The sequence below is a fragment of the Myotis brandtii genome, unplaced genomic scaffold (genome assembly GCF_000412655.1).
Source record: "Myotis brandtii unplaced genomic scaffold, ASM41265v1 scaffold152, whole genome shotgun sequence".
In the NCBI taxonomy this organism is placed as follows: Eukaryota; Metazoa; Chordata; class Mammalia; order Chiroptera; family Vespertilionidae; genus Myotis; species Myotis brandtii.
In genome coordinates this window covers 1,680,109-1,704,910 of record NW_005355502.1, presented here as the reverse complement: position 1 = coordinate 1,704,910, position 24,802 = coordinate 1,680,109, and the positions used below count along the sequence as shown (strand labels likewise).

The 24,802-nt window shown below is 38.4% G+C and overlaps 1 protein-coding gene and 1 pseudogene across 1 annotated transcript in view; both read right to left on the bottom strand.

Annotated features, from left to right (window-relative positions):
• LOC102242210 (ATP-binding cassette sub-family A member 3) overlaps window positions 1-24,802 on the bottom strand; it is a 273,880-nt gene that overhangs the window by 127,624 nt on the left and 121,454 nt on the right. Inside the window, exons 12-15 of the mRNA XM_005861509.2 lie at window positions 18,956-19,085; window positions 2,378-2,532; window positions 1,998-2,153; window positions 1,480-1,690 (exon numbers count right to left, since the gene is read on the bottom strand). Coding sequence (XP_005861571.1) covers window positions 1,480-1,690; window positions 1,998-2,153; window positions 2,378-2,532; window positions 18,956-19,085 — 652 coding nt within the window. The remainder of the gene's footprint in view (window positions 1-1,479; window positions 1,691-1,997; window positions 2,154-2,377; window positions 2,533-18,955; window positions 19,086-24,802) is intronic.
• LOC102263872 lies at window positions 10,561-12,271 on the bottom strand (annotated as a pseudogene).

The following is a 24,802-nucleotide window of genomic DNA, read 5'->3' as shown; positions in this document are numbered from 1 at the left end:
ACATTTATATTTCATAGAGTAAATTATACAAAAAACCAATTTGTACATGAAAATGTACTAAATATAATTATTCCTAAGAAAATGAAAATTAAAGTAATAGATATTGTTTCACATTCTCTAGATCAGCTGAAATCCAAATACAATACCAAAATATTGGTATGGATGTAGAGCAAATTGATTTCTCAAACATGCTGGTAGTTGTAAAATAATACAAGCACTTTGGAGACTCTTTTGGCCGAATGTACACTTAATAATTGACCAAGTAACTACATTCCTATGTATTTTCACCCAAGATAAATTTTTATCCAACAGAGATTTTTACAAGCAAGTTTACAACATATTTATTCATGATATTTGGAAATTAGAAATGACCTAAAACAACCTAAAAATCCACGAAGAGTAGAACACGTGTACTACTGATACATGCAGCAACAAAGATTAATCTCAAACTACTGTGCTGAGGTGAAGAAACCAGAAACAAGAAATTATTGTGTATGACTCATTTCTGTTATTTTCAAGAACAGGCAAAATTAATGTATGGTAATAAAAATGATAAGGCAATTGCCTCTGGGAAAGGAATTGATGGAAAGAGGTTAAAGGGAATTTTCTGGGGTCATAGAAATACTCTGTATCTTGCTTTACTTGGAGTCAAATGGGCATATACAATTGTAAAAACTCATCAAACTGAGCATGGAATATCTACTCACTGTACTCAACTAAATTACATAAATTATTCTTCAACTAAAATTTTTTCCTTGACAATTTTTCCTCTATAGAGGGGAGACAGATAATAAACAAGGTAAATGAATAAATTATATATTCTATTAAGCTAGTGCTTCAGGGAAAAATGGAAAGAAATATGAAAAGTTGGAGATAAGGTGCTGAAATTTTATTTAGCGGGCCAAAGAAAACTGATGGATAGATAATTTTAAATAATTACCTAAAAGAGGTAAGGAAGCTATTAAGACATATTTGGCATTTTTATGTTTAGAAAAAGTCTTCTCAAAATTAGAACAAAATATTCTGCACATACAGAAGCAATTTTATACTGATTTAAACAAGGAGTAGATATTTATTCCCTACATTTTTCATAGAATCCATGAATATATCTATCTATTCATCATCCATCTACTGTCTGACTATCATCTATCATCTATCTATGTATTGAGATATCTAGCTCACTAAAGGCCCAACTGCAGTTGGGCAAATTACAATTTATATGGATGTCATATGAAAGAAATAAACATGAAATCTGGACAATGCAATAGTTTTGAAAAATTGAAATATGACCATTATTTCAAAGGGCTCATAGTTGAACCCAATTAAAAGAATAGAGGGAATCACTGAAGTGATTGGTAGATGTAAAACACACACAAAAACTATGTTAAATAATATTATTAAGATATCAATATTCATAAAAGCTATGTTAGAATAATATTAAGACATCAATATCAAAAGAATGATTAAAGGGAGAGAGACCATATATGTTTTTGAGGAAAAGTGAAGAGCCACAGCATCGTAAGGATCCCTTCACCATGATGGCAATGCGGTCACCCAGGATGTCAGCTTCTTCCATGTAGTGGGTGGTCAGTAAGATGGTGCGGCCCTGTTTATACTGCTGAAGGAGGTCCCTGGTGGCCCTTCGCGAGGCAGGGTCCATGCCAGCTGTGGGCTCATCAAGTATCACCACCTGGAGACCAGAAGAACAACTCCATGACCACGTCAAACACGACAGATTAGTGCACTGGGGTCTTTCCAGTCACTTGTCCAACTGAGCTAAGATGATAAGCTTAGACTAAAACTGAATTAGGAATGCTGGACTGATTCCAAACCTATGACCGTTTTATTCCAACAAGGTTGATAATGTAAGCACATCTGGGATTCGGGAGGCTCCTTTTAGAGTGTTAGGTACATAGAAGCACATGGGTTTGTGCCAGCTTATTTTTTTTAGACATGCTTCAGTGGGGATCCATTTTTAGCTTTTATTTTACTTTTACCTTGGAGGCCCCTATAAGTGCTATAATGACGGAGAGTTTGCGCTTCATTCCTCCACTCAGTGATGCTGAAAATGCATTTCGCTTTTCAATCAGGTTAAAAGCAGACAGCATACGGTCAACTTCTATAGGGTACATCTTTCGAGGGACGCCTTTAATCTAGAAAGAGAAGGCAGACTTCATCGTCAGAAACATGTTTCACCAGCTCTTTTCTTACATCATCTACACAGTGTCTTCTTCCCTTTGTGTCTCTTTATGTTTAAAGAAGAATTCACCAAAAATAAGTTTTTGAAAGAAAGTTCAAAGAATAAGGATATTGATAGTAGGTACTCTATCTTAAGTACAGGAATAGAGTGGAAATAAAGCAACATGTCTTTGGTTACCATGCAATAGAAATAAAGGTGTTCTGATACTGTCAAGTAATTAAACAACAAGTCCTGCTGGGGACACAGGCCCAAGCTTTTCCTGATCTGGACCATCTGCTTTGAGATGGCAAATCCATTAACATAGGCCTCTCCACTGGTAGCAGGATAGAGACCTAGAATCAAGCAGAAGACATACAGAAGCTTAGTTTTCATGAGGGAACAGGACAACAAACTGTTCATTAGCACCTGAACTTCAAAATATACTTGTAGATTACTCATTAGAATTAGTAATATCTCAGCACCTCACAGTTGTTAGGATGGCTATTATCAATAAGACAAGAAATAATAAATGTTGGAGAGGATGTGAAGAAAAGAGAACCTTCGTACACTGCTGGTGGGTATAGTCATTCTGAAAAACCAGTATGGAGGTTTCTAAAAAAAATTAAGACTAGAGCTACCATATGACCCAGCAAGCTTTTTACCAAGTATCTACCTGAAAACAATTATTCATAAATAGAGATTACATATGTTCATTGCAGCATTATTTACAATAGACAACACATGGAAACAACTCAAGAGTTCTTCAGCGGATGATTAAAGAAGAGTGATACATATATATAAATAAAAACATGTGCCCTAACCAGTTTGGCTCAGTGGATAGAGCGTCAGCCTGCGGACTCAAGGGTCCCAGGTTCGATTCCAGTCAAGGGCATGTACCTTGGTTGCGGGCACATCCCCAGTGCATGCATACAAGTCCTTCGGTTGATCTCTTACCTCCCCTCAATGCTCCCCTGCCTTTGCGCTGTAGTTTGACAATTTGTCTGATACTTCCTTGCCTCTGTATCTATTTTTGCTCATCAGTTTATAATGTTCTTTATACACCACAAATGAATGAGATCATGTGGTATTTATCTTTCTCCGACTGGCTTATTTTGCTTAGCATAATGCTTTCCAGTTCCATTTATGCTGTTGCAAATGGTAAGAATTAGTTCTTTTTTATAGCAGCATAGTATTCCATTGTGTAGCTGTACCACAGTTTCTTAATACACTCGTCAGCGGATGGACATTTAGGCTGTTTCCAAATCTTAGCTATTGTAAATTGTGCTGCTATATATCCTTTCTGATTAGTGTTTCTGTCTTCTTGGAATATATTCCTAGAAGTGGGATTATTGGGTCAAATGGCAGTTCCAATTTTAATTTTTTGAGGAAAAACCATACTGTTTTTCACAGTGGCTGCACCAGTCTGCATTTCCACCAGCAGAGCATGAGGGTTCCTTTTTCTCCTCATCCTCTCCACCACTGGTTGTTGATTCATTGTTGATAGCCACTCTAGCAGGTGTGAGATGGTACCTCATTGTTGTTTTGATTTGCATCTCTGGATGATTAGTGACTTTCAGCATGTCTTCATATGTCTCTTGGCTTTCTGTATGTCCACTTTAGAAAAATGTCTATTTAGGTCCTTTGCCGATTTTTTGATTGGATTTTTTATCTTTTTTGTTAAGAGCTATGTGATTTCCCTGTAAATTTTGGAGATTAAACCCTTATCTGAGATAACATTGGCAAAAATGTTCTCCCATGCAGTGGCTTTCTTGTTGTTTTGTTGATGGTTTCTTTTGCTGTGCAGAAGCTTGTTATTTTGATGTAGTCCCATTTGTTTATTTTCTCTTTAGTTTCCATTGCCCTGGGTGCTGTATCAGTAAAGATATTGCTATGACATATGTCTGCTATTTTGCTGCCTATGGATTCTAAGATGTTTATCATTTCCCATCTTACATTTAAGTCCTTTATCCATTTTGAGTTCATTTTTGTGTATTGTGCAAGTTGGTGGTCTAGTTTCATTTTTTTTTTGGCAAGTATCTGTCCAATTTTCCCAACACTATTTATTGAAGACACTGTCTTGACTCCATTGTATGCTCTTGCCTCCTTTGTAAAATATTAATTGAGTATAATGGCTTGTGTAGATTTCTGGGTCCTCTGTTCTGTTCCATTGGTTTATATGTCTGTTCTTCTGCCAGGACCAGGCAGTTTTGAGAACAGTGGCTTTGTAGTATAGCTTGGTATCTGGTACTGTGAACCCTCCAACATTGTTTTTTTCTGAAGATTGCTGCAGATATTTGAGGTCTTTTTTATTCCATATTAATTTTTGGATAGTTTGTTCTAGGTCTTTTAAGTATGCCATTGGTATTTTAATGGGGATTGCATTGAATTTATAGATTGCTTTGGGTATTCTGGACATTTTAATGATGTTAATTCTACCAATCCATGAATACAGTATATTCTTCCATTTGTTCATGTCTTCCTCTATCTCTTTTTTCAGCGTCCTGAAATTTTCTGAGTACAGGACCTTTATCTCCTTGGTTAAATTTATTCTTACCTATCTTAATTTTTGTTGCATTGGTAAATGAGATTGTTTTTTTAGTTTCTCTTTCTGTGAGTTCATTATTGGTGTATAGAAAATCCATAGACTTCTGGGTGTTAATTTTGTATCCTGCTACCTTACTGAATTCACTTATTAAATCTAGTAGTTTTTTGATAGATTCTTTGGGGTTTTCTATGTACAATATCATGTCGTCTGAGAATAAGGACAGTTTTACTTCTTCTTTTCCCATTTGGATGCCTCTTATTTCTTCTTCTTGTCTTATTGCAATGGCTAGTACTTCTAGTACTATGTCAAACGGGAGTGGTGAGAGTGGGCATCCCTGTCTTGTTCCTGGTCTTAGGGAAAATGGTTTTAGTTTTTGCCCATTGAGTATAATGTTGGCTATGGGTTTGTCATATATGGCTTTTATTATGTTAAGGTATGATCCTTTTATTTCCACCTTGATGAGAGTTTTTATCATGAAAGGGTGTTGGAATTTGTCAAATGCTTTTGGGTATGATTATATGGTTTCTATCAATTTGTTTCTGTGATGTATCACGTTTATTGATTTGCGGATATTGTACTATCCTTGCATCCCTGGAATAAGTCCCACTTGGTCATGGTGTATGATTTTTCTAATGTAATACTGGATTTGATTTGCTATAATTTTGTTGAGAAATTTGGCGTCTATGTTCATGAGAGATATTGGCCTGTAATTCCCTTTCTTTGTATTGTCTTTATCTGGTTTTGGGATTAGGGTAATGGTGGCTTTGTGAAAAGAGCTTGGAAGTGTTCCTTCCCCTTGAATTTTTTTGAATAGTCTGAGGAAGGTAGGTTTTATTTTTTCTTTGAATGTTTGATAAAACTCCCCTGTGAATCTGGTCCAGGGCTTTTGTGTGTTGGAAGTTTTTTTATTATTGCTTCAATTTCCTCCATAGATATCAGACTATTCAGATTTTTTTATTCCTGCTGGTTGAGTTTTAGAAGGTCGTATTTTTCTAGGAATATGTCTATTCTAGGTTAACCAGTTTGTTGGAATAGAGTTGCACATAGTATCTTTTTTATGATTCTTCGTATTTCTGTGGGGTCTGTTGTTATTTGTCCTCTTTCATATCTGATTTTGCTAATTTGGGTCCTTTCTCTTTGTTTTGTTTTTTTAAAATAAATCTTTATTGTTCAGATTATTACAGTTGTTCCTCTTTTTCCCCCCCATAACTCCCCTCCACCCAGTTCCCACCCCACCTTCAGCCCTTACCCGCCCCCACTGTCCTCATCCACAGGTGTACGATTTTTGTCCAGTCTCTTCCTGCATCCCCCACACCCCTTTCCCCCCCGAGAATTGTCATTCCACTCCCTTTCTATGCCCCTGATTCTATTATATTCACCAGTTTACTCTGTTCCTCAGATTTTTTATTGACTTGATTTTTAGATTCACTTGTTGATAGATATGTAATTGTTGTTCATAATATTTATCTTTACCTTTTTTCTTCTTCTTCCTCTTCTTAAAGAATACCTTTCAGCATTTCATATAATACTGGTTTGGTGGTGATGAACTCCTTTAGCTTTTCCTTATCTGTGAAGCTCTTTATCTGACCTTCAATTCTGAATGATAGCTTTGCTGGATAAAGTAATCTTGGTTGTAGGTTCTTGGTATTCATCACTTTGAATATTTCTTGCCACTCCCTTCTGGCCTGCAAAGTTTCTGTTGAGAAATCAGCTGACAGTCGTATGGGTACTCCCTTGTAGGTAACTGACTGTCTTTCTCTTGCTGCTTTTAAGATTCTCTCTTTGTCTTTTGCTCTTGGCATTTTAATTATGATGTGTCTTGGTGTGGTCCTCTTTGGATTCCTTTTGTTTGGGGTTCTCTGCACTTCCTGGACCTGTAAGTCTATTTCTTTCACCAGGTAGGGGAAGTTTTCTGTCATTATTTCTTCAAATAGGTTTTCAATATCTTGCTCTCTCTCTTCTTCTGGCACCCCTATAATTCGGATGTTGGTACGCTTGAAGCTGTCCCAGAGGCTCCTTACACTATCTTCGTATTTTCGGATTCTTTTTTCATTTTGCTTTTCCGGTTGGGTGTTTTTTGCTTCTTCGCATTTCAAATCTTTGACTTGATTCTTGCGCTCCTCTGGTCTGCTATTGGGTGTAATATTCTTTATTTCCGACCGTGTATGCTTAATTTCTAGTTGTTTCTTTATCATAGCATCGAGGGTCTCATTAGTTTTCGTGAGGCTCTCCAAAAGTTTATTGCAAGCCCTCAAAATTGCGTTTTTTAGCTCTATATCCTCCATTTCTGTCATGTTTTTTTGTCTCCGCATTTTTTATGCTTTCTTGGTGCACCCCCTAGTGGTCTTTGTGCGCAGTCTTGTTCTAGTTGAGCCTTGATTGTTGTAGTTAATACTAGAGGGATTTGACCACCAGGCCGACTGGCTGTGTGAATCAGCTGTGTCTGCCGCGGAAAACTTCTGTCCTCTGGGGAGGTGCTAATCTAGCCTTTGCCTGAGGCGATCCGGCAAATGGCTCTGCGCAGGGCTTGGGCGGGGCGGGCTCAACAGGGCGGGCGGAGGGAGCGGTTATAGCCCCTCTCAGTCCCGTTCCCAGAGGCTCTGCTTCTCAGAACCCCAGGAACCGCTGCAAACATCGGAGAGAAAGCTGCCTTCCAACTGATGCCAGACACTCCCGCTTCTCCCGTTTGAGTCCGAGTCCCCAGCGATTCGCCCGTATCTGGAGCTCAGAGTCTGAGACTCCCCCCTGACCGAAAACGACAACCGCGCTCTCAGCCACCAGCCCGCTTTGCGCGCGCACCTCCGCACCTGAGTATTTTCCACACTGCGCCTCCTCTGAGCCTCGGTGTGCTGTTATTTTTCCTTCTAGTTGAAGAGTCTCTCCTCAGCCAGCCTTCCTGTGGTTCTGGGTGATGTCCGTTCCGTCTTTTAGTTGTATTTTTGAAGTGGTTGTTTGCGGCAGCAGTCTGCGGTGTTTACCTATCGACATTTGGATTTTTAAAAGTGACCCAGGTGATTCCCATGTAATGATAGGTTTGGGGATGAATACTAACCACATGCAACAAAGAAATGGATTTGGTCTTTGCTCATAGTACTATCACACATAAAACATGATTTCTTTATTTCATCTTGAGTATTTCAAAGATATATCATTGTTGGAAAATCTGTGTTATCAGGAGAAAGAGTACATAGTTAATTTCATTCAGCTAAAATAGAAACTGGTGTTTGTACACCTCCTGAGTCTCAGTGTGCTTTTCTCTTTCCTTCTAGTTGTAGAATTTCCACTCAGCCAGCCTTCCTGTGGTTCTGGGTGATGTCTGTTTTGTCTTTAGTTGTAGTTTTGAAGTGGTTGTATGAGGCAGCAATTTCAGGTGTTTACCTATGCCGCCATCTTGGTTTCTCTCCTGTTCTCCATTTTTCCTTTCTCTTTGTTTTTTGGTGAGCCTGGCTAGAGGTTCATCAATCTTGTTTATTTGTTCAAAGAACCAGCTCTTGGTTTCACTGATCTTTTGTATTTTTTTTGGTCTCTATGTCATTTATTTCCACTCTGATCTTTATTATTTCCTTCCTTCTGCTCACTCTGGGCTTTTCTTGTTGCTCTTTTTCTAATTCTTCAAGTTGCAGAGTTACATGGTTTACTACAAGTTTTTCTTGTTGTTTTGTTGTTGTTGTTGTTTTAGGTAGGCCTGTAATGCTATGAACTTCCCTCTCATGACTGCTTTCACTGTGTTCCAAAGATTTTGGATTGTTATGTTTTCATTATCGTTTGTTTCCAGGATGTTTTTTATTTCTTCTTTGAGCTCTTTGGTAACCCAGTCATTGTTTAATAATATGCTCTTCAGCCTCTAAGTGTTTGAATTTTTTATTGTTTTTATTGTAGTTTATTTCTAATGTTGTGCCATTGTGATCTGAGAAGATGCTTGATATTTCAATCTTCTTGAATTTGAAGAGACTTTGCCTGTGTCCCAATATGTAGTCTATCTTAGAAAATGTCTCATGTGCGCATGAGAAGAATGTATGTTCTGTAGTTTGGGGGTGGAACGTTATAAAGATGTCAATTAAGTCCATCTGATCTAGTGAGTCATTTAGGATTGCTGTTTCTTTGCTGATTTTTTTATCTAGAGGATTTATCCAGTGATGTCAGTGGTGTATTAAAGTCCCCTACTATGATTGTATTGCTGTTGATCTCTCCCCTGATATCTTCCAGAAGTTTGTTTTATGTATTTGGGTGCTCCTGCATTGGGTGCATATATGTTTACCAGAGTTATTATCATCTTGCTGTATTTATCCCTTTAGAATTATTAAGTGGCCTTCCTTGTCTCCTGTTATGTGGTCTTCACTTTGAGGTCTATTTTGTCAGATATAAGTATTGCTACCCCAGCTTTTGTTTCATTTCCATTTGCTTGAATGATATTTTTCCATCCCTTCACTTTCAGTCTGTGTGAGTCCCTTGTTCTGAGGTTGGTCTCTTGTAGACAGGATATATATGGGTCATGTTTTCTTATCCTACAAAGATGTCTTTTGATTGGAGCATTTAATCCATGTACATTTAATGTTATTATTTATAGGTACTTGTTTGTAGCCATTTCTGTACTTTATGCTTGTGTTCCTTCCTCCTTATCTATTTCTTCTTTTTACAGCATTTCTTGCATTGCTAGGTCAGTAGTGACAAACTCCCTTAGCCTTTCTTTTGTCTGCAAAGCTCCCAATTTCCCCTTTAACATTTCTTGCATTTTTGGCTTGGTAGCGATAAACTCCCTTAGCCCTTTTTTGTCTGTGAATCTCCTGATTCCATTTTGAATGATAGCCTTGCTGGATAGGGTATTATTGGATTCAGTCCCTTGCTTTGCATCACTTTGTATACTTCATTCCATTCCCATCTGGCCTGATGTGTTTTTGTTGAGAAATCATTTGATAATATAATGGGATATCCTTTGTAGGTAACTCTCTCTCTCTCTTGCAGCTTTTAAGATTCTTACTTTGTTGTTGATGTTTGCCATTCTAATGATGACATTCTTAATATAGGTCTTTTGGGGTTCATCTTGTTTGGGACTCCCTGTGCTTACGTGACTTTTTCTGCCACAAATCAGGGAAGTTTTCTGTTAGTATTTCTTCAAATAGGTTCTCTAATCCTTGCTCCTTTTCTTGTCCTTCTGGCACCCCTATTATATGTATGTTACTTCATTTTGTTTTTTCCCAAAGCTCCATTATGCTCTCCTCTTGCTTTCTAATTTTCTTCTGCAATTGTTCAGTTCAGGCTTGTTTTTCTGCCCTGTCTTCTAACTCACTAATATGGTTCTCTGCTTCTTCAAGTCTACTGTTGACCCCCTCCATCATGTTATTTATTGTAGCCATATCATTCTTGATTTCCTCTTGATTATTTTTTTTAACTTTAAATTTTTATTTTACAAAGGTCACATAATTGGATATTTCTCAACTTTGTACACAATTATTCTTACTCTCCACAGAAAGGCTGCTTCTTCACTTCTCATCGGGTGATGGCAAGCACTAAAATCCTGATTTTAACAGAATAATAGTAAAAATGCCTCAGTGATTTAAGTTCAAAGCAGTACATTGGTATATGGCTCTTGCACTTATCAGAAATGTACAAATGTATTTTTATTAAAAAATGAAAAATAAATTATCTGTAGGCATGGACAATGACAACATTAAACATTGCATGTTGTCAACTGAAACCAGTAACTGATGGTTAGAGTGATTTTCTTGAACCTCAGCCAGCCTTTTCTTCAATCATTTCCTTCAACTAACTTCTATGAAGTTACAGGTGAGGAGATGCCCTGAGCTTCCTCTCAGTTCTCAGTAATGATGGTAAAGGGCTAGAACATGCTGCCTCCCATCCCTCCTCCCATGCTGCCCATCCCACCCATCCCAAGGTCCTTCTCCTCTTTAGGAATTCCTGTGACCAGAACTTCTGCTGTTGTTACCAGAGAGGCCACACCAGCATCATCCAGTAAAGCAGTTCTTACAACTTTAGTTGGAGCAATGATTCCTTTTTCTACCATATTCACAAAATCTCCAACCATGGCATCATAACCAATTTCTGAGGAACTTTGCATAATTTTCTCAACTATCAACGATTCCTCAACACCTGCATTCCTAGCAATGGTCATTGAAGGAGTTTTTAGTGCTTTCTTAATAATTTCTATACCAATTTTTTGATATTCATTAGTCAGAGGTAATGAGCCCAAGGCTGGAATGCATCGAAGCAGGGCACAGCCCCCTCCCAGAACAATGCCTCCCTCCACAGCAGCTCGGGTAGCATTGAGGGCATCTGTGACTCTTTATTTTCATTCACTTCAACATCACTTGTCCCACCAACCTTCAGCACAGCTATCCCATCTGAGAGTTTGGCCAGGCATTCATTTAATTTTTCCTTTTCATATTCACTAGTTCTGATATCTAACTGCTCAATGATTTCTTGAATATGTTCTTCAATTTGAGCCTTGTAACCTTCTCCCTTCGAGAGCATGGCATCATCTTTGGTCACAATGACCTCTCCAACTTTTCCTAAGTCATGAGGCTGAACGTCTTCTAGATTGACAGTCAATCCTTCTCCAAACACGGCACCACCAGTAGCAACAGCCATGTCTGTAAGCTGGTTCTTCCTACTGTTCCCAGAACCTGGAGCTTTGACTGCTACAACTTGAAGACCAACTTTTAGCCTAGTCAAAACATGTGTACTTAAAGCTTCTCCACCAACATCTTCAGCAATTATGAGAAGGGGCTTACAGTGATCATTGGCAATTTCAAGAGCAGGTCTGATGGACTGAACACTAGAAATTTTCTTTTCACTCAAAAAAAACATATGCATCTTGGAATTCACATTTCTGACCTTTTGCTGTATTAATAAAGTTTGGAGAAATATAACCTCGATCAAACTTCATGCCTTCAATAATTTCTAATTCATCATTCATTGTTTTTCCTTTACAGTGATTTCACCTTTAATTCCAACCTTTTCCATTGCCTCAGAAATTATGTTGCCAATTTCTTTGTCTCCATTTGCAGAAATTGTAACAAACTAAGATATTTCTTCAGGGGTTGTCACAGGTTTAGACTGCTTCTTAAGTTCATAAATTACAGCATCAACAGCTAACATCACACCTCTCCTGATTTCCACTGGATTAGTACCTTACTGATCTTCTCAAAGCCTTCCTTGGCAATGGAGCATGACAGCACAGTAGCAGTCATGGTGCTATCCCCAGCCTCTTCACTTGTATTATTGGCAATATCTTGAACAAGTTTAGCACCAATATTTTTATATTTATCTTTTCAGTCAATGGACTTTGCAACGGTCACACCATCTTTTGTTACTTTGGGAATTCCCCAGCTCTGTTCAATAATCACTGTTCTTCCCTTTGGCCCCATAGTAATGGCTACAGCATTGGCTGAAAGGTCTACACCTTGAAGCATTATGGCTTGAGCCTCTGCACCAAATTTTACATCTTTGGCATAAGAACAAGTGAGATGAGGAGCCAATGCCCTGGACATGGACCTAATCTGGCGAAGGCCTGTGTGTAATCGAAGCATTTCTGCAGGGCAGTGGCAGGGCATGCAGGTGGCGAGGCAAGCCATTGGTAGCGAGTGAGGGCTCCTCTTGATTCTTACATAAGTTGTTGATTTTCTCATCCATCTGGTTTATGAACTGTATGACCATTACGCTGAATTATTTTTCTGATATATTGCATGCCTCCATTTCACTTAGTTCCTTTTCTGGCGATCCTCCTTTTCTTTCCTTTGGACATTTTACTTTGTCTCCCTATTTTTACTATCACTGAAGGGTCCAGGTGCTGAGCTGTGTGGGGCTTGTGCCACAGTGGTGGGTTGGCGGGAGCATCATGCGTCCCAAGAGTCTCAGGAGAGCTCAGGCACCAGGATGCGTGGATACAGTGGGTCAGCGGGAGCCTTGCACCTGCCAAGAGTCATGGGAGAGCCCAGGGGCTGGAACACATGGGGCTGTGCCACTGTGGTAGGTCGGTGGGAGGGGAATGCACTCCAGGACTCACAGGAGCCTGTGGCAAAGAAGGCTGGAGTCCTGGTGTTTGTGGGTCTGCAGCTATAGTAGCAGGTCATGGCCAGAGTGGCTATAGAGTCTTGGGTTGCGTCTGAGGCCAGTCTGGGTGGTGGTGAGGCTGGGCTCCTAGTCACAGTAGCTCTACCCTTCAAGATGACATGGTTTCTGTGTCATTGCCAGATGCCAAGGAGTGTTTGCAACAGTAGTGGGGGTATCTCATCTAAGAGAGCCCAGTATGCCAGGCCCTGAGACTCCCACACACACTGCCCCTCACACACACACACACACACACACACACACACACACACACACCACACCTCCACACACTCCCCTTTCACTCCCTCCCTCACTCACACTCTCCCTCATTGCCGTCCTGCTGGCTGCCATCTTGGCTCCTCCTAGATTTTCTCTTACTTCTTCACTTTTGGGACATTGTATGTTCCTAGAAACTTACCATTTCTTCCATATTCTCTGATTTGTTGGCATATAGTTGTTTGCAATATTTTCTTATAATCCTTTGTATTTCTGTGGTCAGTTACTTCTCCTCTTTCATTTCTGATCTTATTTATTTGGGTCCTCTCTATTTTTTCTTCTTGAAGAGTCTGTCAAGAAGAAATGTTTGTCAACCTTGTTTATCTTTTCAAAGAACCAGGTCTTGGTTTCATTTACCTTTTGTCTTGTTTTTTTTTAGACTCTATTTTGTTTATTTCTGCACTGATATTTATCATGTCTTCTACTCACTTTAGGTGTTGTTTGTTGTTATTCTTCTAGTTACTTTAGGTGTAAGGTTAGATTGAGGTTTTTCTTGTTTCTTGAGTTTTTCTTGTTTCTTTCTATAATGCTATGAATTTTCCTCTTAAGACTGTTTTCCTGGTGTCCCATAGATTTGGGCTTGTTGTGTTTTCATTTTCATTTGTCTCAAGGTATGTTTTGATTTCTTCCTTGACATCACTGTTAACCCATTCATTGTTTAGTAACATGTTATTTATTTATTTTTATAATATATTCCTATTGATTTCAGAGAGTAAGGGAGAAAGATAGAGAGATAGAAACATCAATGATGAGAGGGAATCATTGATTGACTGCCTCCTACATGCCCCCAACTGGGGATTGAGCCTGCAACCCAGGCATGTGTCCTTGACTGGAATTGAATCCAGGACCCTTCAGTCCGCAGGCTGATGCTCTATCCAGTGAGCCAAACCAGCTAGAGCATAACATGTTATTTAACTTTCATGTGGTTTTCAGTTTTATTTTCTTGTGATTTCTACTTTTATGCCATTGTTGCTAGGGCAAATGCTTGAAATAATTTCAATCTTCTTAAATTTATTGAGACTTGATTTGTGTGTTATTATATGGTCTATCCTAGATATAGTTTCATATGTCTTAAAAAGAATGTATATTCTGCAGCTTGTGGGTGAAATTCTCTGAAGATATCAATTAATTCTGTTATAGTATGTCATTTAAGAGTGTTTCCCTGTGAATTTTCTGTCTGCAATATCTATCCATTCATTTAAATGGGGTGTTGAAATCCCCAACTATGATTGTACTACTGTTGATCTCTTCCATATGCCCATAAAGAGTCGCTTTATATATTTGGGTACATAAGTATGTACAAGGGTTAAATTCTCTTCTTGGATTGATCCTTTGTTTTAAAGTCTATTTTGTCTGATATAAGTATCATTGCCTCAGCTTTTTCTTATTTCCATTTGTGTGAAATAACTCCATACCTTTACTTTTAGCCTGTCTTTTATTCTGAGGTGAGTCTCTTGTAGACGGCATATATAAGATTCTTGTTTTCTTATACTTTCAGCTACGTATGCTTTGACTGGAGTATTTATCTTTAAAGTGGTTATTGCCATATTTTTCTTTCTAACTATGTTCCTTTTGTTTGTTTGTTTTCTTTTTTCTTCTTAAAGAAGTCTCTTTAAAATTTCTCAGAATGCTTACTTGGTGATAATGAAATCCTTTAGGTTTTGTTGTCTGAAAATCTTTTTATTTTTTCTTTAATTATAAATGATAGCCTTGCTGGCTAGATTAGTTTTGTTTTAAATCTTTGTTTTCCTTCACTTTGAATATTTTGTGTTAATCCCACTGGCCTTAAATGTTTCTGTTGAGAAATCAGCTGATGGTCTTACTGGAGTTCCCTTGTAGATAACTGACTTTCTCTTTCTGTTTATAAGATGCTCTTTGTCTTTAACTATCACCATTTTTATTATGATCTATCTTGTGGTCCTCTTTCAGTTCATATTGTTTGGAACTCTCTACACTTCCTTGACTTGTATGCCTTTTTCATTCATCAGGTTAGGAAAGTTCTCAGTCATTATTTCTTCAAATAGTTTCTCAATCTATTGCTCTCTTCTCCTTCTGGAACCCCTATTATGTTGATATTGTTATACTACTCATTGTCCCAGGTATCCCTTAAACTATCCTCCTTTTTAAAAAAATTCTGTTGTCTTTTTGCTGCTCTGATTGGGAGTTTCCTGCTACCTTCTAAATTGCTGTTTTGGTCCTCTGCTTAATCATCTGCTGTTGATTCCTTCCAGTGTATTCTTTATTTCAGATATTGTTTTATTTCTGACTAGTTCTTTTTTATGGTTTCTACATCCATTTTGTTTTGTTTGGTTTGGTTTGGTTAATCCTCACCTGAGGATATTTTTTCCCATTGATTTTCAGAGAGAGTGGAAGGGAAGAGAGAGTGGGGGAGAAAAAGAGAGAGAGAGAAAGAGAGAGAGAGAGGGAGAGAGAGAAACATTGATGTGAGAGACACATTGACAGGTTGCCTCCTGCATGCACCCTGACTGGGGACAAGGATAGAACCCACAACCCAGGTACATGCCCTTGACTGGGAATTGAACCACAACCCTTTGGTGTATGGGCTGACACTCTAACTAGGGCTTTGTGTCCTTTTTTATGATTACTATCTCTTTGGTGAAATTCTCTCTAAGTTCTAAATTTCTTGAGGCTCTTCATAGCCATTGCTTTGAACTCTGTATCAGCCATTGTTTACCTTCATTTCATTTAATTCTTTTTCTGGGGATTTCTCCAGTCCTTTCATTTGGGTCATGTTTCTTTGTCTCCCTATTTTTTCTGCCTCTCTGTATTCATTTCTGTATATCAGGTAAATCTGCTATGTTTCCTAGTCTTGGCATGGTAGCCTTATGTAGCAGGTGTCTTGTGGAGCTCAGTATTAAAGTCTTCCTGATCACCTGAGATAGGTGCTCCAGGAATGTCCCTTGTGTGGGTTATGTGAGCTCTCCTGTTATAGTTAAGTCTTGATTGCTTTTTGTACTTCTGTGAGGTGGGGCTGACCCTCAGGCAGGTTGACTATGAGCATCAACCCCAACCATGGTGAACAAGCTGCTGTGCCAGGGATAACACCATGAAGCAGAATTGGCCCCAGCAGGATCTGGTGCATGCTGAGATCTCCTTTTTGTGATGTTGTGGAGATACTTGGGTCGTGCTCTATGTGGTCTGAAGCATACCATCAGGTGTATTGGTTCTGGGGTATGTTGGCCATGACTCTGATGCAGTTCAATATTAGGTACTTCCTATGACTGGCCCTCAATTATTAGTTGGGTACTATAAAGTGATCCACAGTTTTTGGCTACCTCTGCAGTGCATGGCTATGCATGAGAGTAGCCAAGGCTCATTTCTCCCAGCACCAATCTTGGGGGTGAGTCGGCAAAAAGTCCAAGGCACCAGCCTACTAGTTACCTGTTAGGCTCCATCACTAAAGGAGCTTCTGGTGGTACATGAGTTGCATGAGGTAGTTTCTCAGTGAATCACCAGGTAGGGATGAATAGTGGTCACCAGACTGGTACATATGTAAACTTGAGGCCAGTGCTTGGTCTGAGGCCACTCAGTAAAAGTCCCAGATTACACTAAGGCTACTCACCAACTGCTGGGTATCCACAGAACTTTGTGGTGGGGCAGGGTCTCAGAGACTCATCTGGGTGAGGCCAGCAGAGTTCATCTGGCCCTAACAGACCAAGATTTGCCCATGTGGGGGGAGGGCTCTATACAAAAACAGTGGCACCAGTAGAGCATGCACTCAGTCTGCTGCAATTTTGGTTGGACCTCCTTGAGAGTCTTCCATGAAAGTCTGCATCATGGGGTCAGGCCGGCAATAGCCATCAGACTTCTCTGAAGGGCATGAGCTTAGCAGGACATGGCCACCAGGAGTTGGGAGGGTGAGAGTAGAGGATCCCCGCCCAGGGAGGGCAACACTAGTCAGGTGTACATGGGAGAGTGAATGGAACTCACCCCAGAGCCACACAACTCAGTCTCTAATACATCCTAAGTCTGTCTAAACCTCCTCAAGAGGCCACTAGAAAAGTCTCCACTGTAGGGCATGAGCTTGGCAGGGCAACAGGGAATTGGAAAGGAGTGACTATTGCATTCTACCAGGCTAATGTCATATGGAGAGGAGTGCTTGACCCAGGGAAAATGGTGTCTGTGGGTGGTGTGGGAGAGGGACTCAGAACAAAGACCCTGGTGGCTGTCCATTCAGCTCTCTCCCTGGAGCCTCAACCCATTTTCTCTTTGCATGACTCCAGCCCATTCTGAGCCATTCTCCCTCCACCAGAGCCCAGCGTGAATGGCTACAAATGATATTTAGTGCACTGGCCCTTTAAAAGGTTGCCTGGGTTGCCAGAACCGGTTTGGCTCAGTGGATAGAGCGTCGGCCTGCAAACTGAAGGGTCCCAGGCTCAATTCCGGTCAAGGGCATGTACCTTGGTTTCGGGCACATCCCCAGTGGGGAGTGTGCAAGAGGCAGCTGATTGATGTTTCTCTCTCATCGATGTTTCTGGCTCTCTATCCCTCTCCCTTCCTCTCTGTAAAAAATCAATAAAATATATTTGAAAAAAAAAAAAGGTTGCCTGGGTTTCAAGCAGACTCCCCTCTCTCTCCCTGGAAGACAGAATCCTTGCTGATTTTCACAGCCAGATTTTATGTAGTCTCCTCTTCCAGTTCTGGTGCTCTATGCTGAGGAGCTCTGCATAGGGTTGAGACCGCACACTTTTAAGGGGTCACCTTTGCTGATAAGATATCCCTTCTGATTCTCAACAGCTATATGGGGATGCAGGGCCAGCTCTTTTCATATCTCTGCCCTTCCTACCAGTCTCAAAGTGGCTTCTTCTGTAAATCCTTGTTTATAAGACTTCTGTTCAGCTGATCTTCAGTTAGATATTCAGGTTGATTGTTCTATAATTTAGTGTAATTCCAATTCAGTCCTGTGAGGAGGTGAGTGTAATTTCCACCTGATCCACTGCCATCTTGATCCCTTACCTATGTTAATTTTTATTAATTCTTTATTTCCTGTTTTTCAGACTGTATAACCTCTATCAGTCTATCTTCAAGTTCACTGATTCTCTCTGACAATTCTAATCTACCAATGAGCTTCTTAATATATTTTTTTCACTTTGGTTATTGTGTTTTTAAACTCCAGAATTTCCACTTGGTTTTTAAAAATAATTTCTAACCTGGCCAATGTTTCTTATTGGTTAGAGCATTGGCCTGTGAAACAAAGGATCATGGGTTTGACTCCTGGTCAAGGACACGTACTTGGGTTGTGGGTTTGCTCCTTGGCCCTGGTCAGGGTGCATGTAATATGCAACCAATCGATGTGTCTCTCTCACATTGATGTTTTTCTCTCTCTTCCCCTCCCTCCCTTCCACTCTCTCTCTCTCTCTCAATGAAAAAAAAATACTCTAGTGGGGATTAACAATAAAATAAAAATAATTTCAATTTTTCTATTATATTTTCTACTTACTGAGATTTTTTTCATACTTTCCATTATTTCTTTAATCATTGTTTCCTTTAGTTTTTTTAAATTTATCTTTATTGTTGAAAGTTTTACATATATCCCCCTTTTTTACCCCATTGACCCATTCCACCCCACTCCTGCCCACCCCAGTCTTCACTGCACTAATGTCTATGTCCATGTGTTATGCATATATGCATATAAGTTCTTTGTTTTTTGAACACGTTTATAATGGCTACTTTGATGTCTTTGCAAAATCTGACACCTGGTATCTCTCACAAGTCATTTACAACTTAAAAAGACAGAGTGTTACTAAACAATTTTATGTATCACTGAAATGACTAAACTGTTAACATGAAGTGGATTCATAAAAATTTGTAAGCTTAATCTACAGTGTCTATGTGAGGACACCCTCTGACCAGAGGTAAATACATACCTGAGAGAATAGATAGAGTAGTAGATTTTCCTGCCCCATTATGTCCTAGAAGAACAGTGATCTGTCCCTCATATACATTCAAAGACAAATCTTTTACAGCTAGTTTGGTAGTGTTGTGCACTCGGAATTCCTGTGAAGGAAAAACCCCAAAATACTAATTTTATCTACATATATCACTTTGGAAGAACACGCACTTATATATATGAATTATCTATAGAAGAAACAATACCACATAAGCTCATGAGGCAGAAAAATCAAAATGTAAGAAGTAAAAACTGTGAAAATGGAAAAAATGTGATAGCATAACAAAAGTTTTAGAATTTCACAATAAATCTATAAATACCCCTTGAGCAATCTCATCCATTCTTGTTTTGTTTCAATAATCATCTTGAAGTTGATAAGGCTATATTCTTTTTCAGTCAATGCCTTTGTCCTAATTTGAAAATATAGATAGGACAATTGAAAATATCGATAGGACATCTAAAACTTAGATGTTCTATCAGCATCTCAAATTTCTTATGTGTAGACTTGCAGCATTTCTGCTTAAGATGCAAAAATATGGAAAGAGCGTCATTCCCACTCTAGCAAACAAGTACCTAGTAAGATACAAAATACTTGAACCCCTCAGAGAGGTGAGTTTATCAGGCAACTAGCTTTAAATTTAAGGAAACATAGATGCCTTCAAGGAGACATGGTATATAAATATTTGCTTACCTAGAGCAGAAATAGTCACTATAAAAACTAGTGAGAAAATATTGGTTAAATTTTTAATTATAATTGAGTGAAGACAGCTTAAGAAACAATATTTAATGGGAGAGTTGGTATTCAAGCACATTTCATTCAGACTTAAAGTATATATTCCTTCCATCACATGCCACTGATGGTGAATAAAGACAAACCATCTTGTGTAACAAAAAGAAGATGCTGTTCCTTTTTAACCCCAAATGGCAGTGGGTGTTTTCTATCTAGGTGTCCTCATTCTGCCTTGTCCCTAGGCTTGAACACCACTGTCGTGTAACTGCTTATTTGAAATCTCTACTTGGATGAATGTTTAAGTGTCTCTGTAGCTCTTAATTCCCCAAAGCTTCACTTGAAAACAAACTTACCAAACAAATTTCAAATTCTCCCCCCAGTGTCTCTAGTATCCACAAATTGCTCCACTAAACACCAATTTGTTCAAGCCACAACTGACAGCCACTGTAATTCCTCCTTTTCCCTCAATCATACATTCAACTGAAGAGCAAGTTTTCTTCAGTTCTAACTCCAAAATATATTCTGAATCTGCATAATTTGTTCTCCACTACCACAAGCCTATCCCCGCTGCCTTCACTTACCTATGCTTCTATAAAAGCCTCTAATCTGTTTTCTTCCTTCCATTCATACTCCTCACAGCTGCCATTCTGGTCTTTTCAAAACATAAATCAGATCATGTCCCTCTACTTCATAAATTCCTATAGTTATAATTATTGCCCAATGTTTAAAAAATAGAATCCAAATATTACCAAGTGTCTTATAATTTTCCAAGTATAGGTCTTTTACGTCCTTTGTTAAATTACTGCTAGGTTGTTTTTTAAGCAACTGCAAATGTGATTGTTTTCTTAGTTTGCCTTTCTGATAGTTCATTATTGGTGTATAAAATGGAACTGATTTCTGGATATTTATATTATATCTCCCAACTTTCATTGCATTCATTTATCAGTTCTAGTAGTATTTTGGTGGAGTCTTTATGGTTCCCTTTATACAATATCATGTCATCTGCAAACAATCACAGTTTTAATTCTTCCTTTCCCAATGGATGCCTGTTTTTTTTCTCCTTCTTGTCTGATAGCTGTGGCTAGGACTTCCAGAACCATGTTGAATAATACTGCTGAAAGCAGACATCCCTGTCCTGTTCCTGACTCAAGGGAAATGTTTTTAGTTTTGCCCATTGAGAATGATGTTGACTGTGGGATTTGTCACATATGGCCTTTATCATGCTGAGATATGCTCACTCTATTCCCACTTTACTAAAAAATTTTATTATAAAAGGGTGCTGGATATTATAAAATGCTTTTTTTGCATCTATTAATATGATTGTGTGATTTTATCCTATCATTTTGTTTATTATGCAGTATATCACAGTTATTGATTTGCAGATATTGTACCAATAATGCATCCCTGGAATAAATCCCACTTGATCACAATGTATGGCCTTTTAAATGTATTGCTGGATTTGGTTTGCTAATATTTTGTTGACGATTTCAGCATCTATGCTTGTGAGAGAGATTGACCTATAATTTTTTTTCTTTATAGTGTCTTTAACTGGTTTTGGAATTAGAGCAGTGGTTCTCAACCTTCCTAATGCCACAACCCTTTAATACAGTTCCTCATGTTGTGGTGACCCTCAACCATAAAATTATTTTCATTGCTACTTCATAACTATAATGTTGCTACTGCTATGAATAATGTTATAATGTAAATATCTGATATGCAGGATGTATTTTCATTGTTACAAATTGAACATAAAGCATAGTGATTAATCATAAAAACAATATGTAACTATATATGTGTTTTCCGATGGTCTTAGGCGACCCCTGTGAAAGGGTCGTTCAACCTCCAAAGGGGTCACGACCCACAGGTTGAGAACCGCTGAATTAGAGTAATGCTGTCCGCATAAAAACAGCTTGGGAGCCTTCTTTCCTCTTGAATTCTTTTGGAATAGTTTGAGAAGGATCGGTGTTAGTTACTCTTTGAATGTTTGGTAAAATTCAACTGTGAAGCCATCCAGCCCAGAACTTTTGTTTACTGGAGGTTTTTTAAATTATAGCTTCAATTTAACTAGTTGTAATCTGTCTATTCAGATTCTCTGATTCTTCCTGATTCAGGTTTGGAAGATTGTATGTTTCTAGAATTTATTTATTCTGGATTGTCCAATGTTTTAGCATAGAGTTGTTCATAATATTTTCTTAAAATCTTTAGTATCTCTTTTATGTCAGTTGTTATATCTTTCTTTATTTCTGATTTTGTTTGAGTCCTCTCTCTTTTTCCTTGGAGTGTGATTAATGGTTTGTTGATCTTGTTTATCTTTTCAAAGGAAGAGCTCTAGGTTCCACTGATCTTTTGTATTATGTTTTTAGACTCTATTTTGTTTACCCCTGCTCTGATCTTTACTATTTCCTTCCTTCTACTCACTTTGGACTTTGTTTCTTGTTCTTTTTCCAGTTTCTTTAAGTGTAATGTTATATTGTTCATTTGAGAAATTTCTTGTTTCTTGAGGTAGGCTTGTAATACTATGACTTTCCCTCTTAGGACTGCTTTTGTTGTGTCCCATAGATTTTGGTTGTTGTGTTCCCATCTTCATTTGTTGCAAGGTATCTTATTTCTTCCTTGATCTTATTGTTAACCCATTCATTGTTTAGTAACATGCTATTTAGCCTCCATGTCTTTGTGGATTTTTCAGTTTTTTTCTCGTGATTGATTTCTTGTTTCATACTATTATGGTCAGAGAATATGCCTGTTGTGATTTCAATCTTCCTAAATTTATTGAAACTTGTTTTGTGTACTAACATTTGGTTTATCCTAAAAATATCTTCCATGTGCTCTTTAAAAGGATGTATATTCTGCTGCTTTGGGGTGAAATGCTCTGAAGATATCAATTAAATCAATCTGATATAATTTGTCATTTAAGGTCACTGTTTTCTTATTGACTTTCTTTCTGGAAGTTCTATCCATTTATGTCAATGGGTCTTAAAATACCCTACTATGACTGTATCACTGTAAATCTCCCCCTTTATGTTCATCAAAATTTGCTTTTTATGTACCTGGGTTGCGGGCACAACCCCAGTAGGAGATGTGCAGGAGGCAGCTGATCGATGTTTCTCTCTCATCGATGTTTCTAACTCTCTATCTCTCTCCCTTCCTCTCTGTAAAAAAATCAATAAAATATATATTAAAAAAATTTGCTTTTTATATTCTGGTGTATAAATGTGTACAAAAGTTATGTTCTCTTGTTGGATTGCTCCCTTTATTATTATGTAGTATCCTTCTTTGTTTCTTACTATAGCCTTTTAAAATCTATTTTGTCAGATGTAAGTATTGCTACCCCAGTTTTTCTCATTTCCATTTGCATGAAATATCTTCTTCCATCCCTTTACTTTTGTCTGTATGTATCTTTAGTTCTGAGGTGGGTCATGGAGACAGCATGTATATGGGTCCTGTTTCTTATCTATTTAGCCACCCTATGTCTTTTGATTTGAGCATTTAAGTTATTTACATTTAAGGTGAACCTTGATAGGTATATATTTATTGCCATTTTATTTTCTAAATTATATTTCTCTGTTTTGTTTCTTCTTCTTCTACTACTACTACTACTACTACTACTACTACTACTATTAGTTAGTAAAGCAGGCCCTTGAACATTTCTCATAATACAAGTTTGGTGGTAACAAACTCCTTTAGCTTTTTCTTATCTGGGAAGCTTTTTTGTTTTGTTTTGTTAATCCTTATCTGCGAACTTTTTTTTCCATTAATTTTTAGTGAGTGAAAGGGAGGGAGAGAGAAACATCAATGTGAGAGAGACACATCAATTGGTTGCCTCCTGCATGTACCCCAACAGGGGCTGGGGATCAAACCTGCAACCCAGGTATGTGCCCCCAACTGGGAATCAAACCTGCAAGCCTTTGGTGCATGGGGCTGACACTCTATCCACTGAGCACACTGGCCAGGGCATGGGAAGCTTTTTATTTCTCCTTCAATATTAAACGATTGCCATGGTGGGTAAAGTAGTCTTGGTTGTAGGTCCTTGCTTTTCATCACTTTGAATATTTTATGCCAATCCCTTCTGCCTGCAAAGTTTCTGTTGAGATTTCAGCTGACAGTGTTATGGGAGTTCCCATGTAGGTAACTAACTGTTTTTCTCTTGCTGCTTTTAAGAATCTCTCTCTGTCTTTAACCTTTGGCATATTATGATGTGTCTTGGTTTGAGCCTCTTTGGGTTCATCTTGTATGGGACTCTCTGTGCTTCCTGGACTTGTGTGTCTTTTTCCATCACCAGGTTAGGAAAGTTTTTGGTTATTATTTCTTTAATCAAGTTCTTGATCTCTTACTGTCTTCTCCAGATATCACTATAATGCAGATGTTGTTAAGCTTCATATTGTCCCAAAGGTCCCTTAAACTATCCTCATTCTTATTAATTATTTTTTCTTTTTTCTGCTCTGATAAAAGATTTTATTTCCTATCTTGTCTTCCAAATCACTGAGTAGATTATCTGCTTCATTGAACCTACTCTTTATTCCTTAAAGAGTATTCTTGGTGTCATATATTGTATTCTTCATTTCTCTCTGGTCCTTTTTTATGTTTTCTATGTCCTTGTTCATGCTGTTGTAGTTCTCATTAAGTTCCTTGAGCATCCTTGTGACCATTATTTTGAACTCTATATCTGATAAGCTGCTTGCCTCCATTTCACTTAGCTCTTTTTCTGGAGATTTTTCCTGTTCTTTCACTTTGGGTCCCCTTTAGCTGCCTCTGTGTGTGTGTACCTATGTATTAGGTAGATCTGCTATGACGCCCAGTCTTTGTGGGGTGGCCTTATGTAGTAGGTGTCCTGTGGGACCCAGTCACACATTATCCTTAATCTCCTGAGCTGGGTGCACTAGGAATGTCCTTTGTGTGTGTTATGTGGGCCCTCCTTTTGTAATTGAGTCTTGCTTGTTATTGGCCCCTTTGTGCATGGGACTGACACTCAGGCTGGCTGCCTATGAGGCTCAACCATGACTATAGCATGCGAGCTGTTGTGCAGGTGCTGACCACACAAGGAGGAATTCAGCAGGTTTAGTGCCTGCTGAGATCTCCCTTTGAATATGCTTCTTG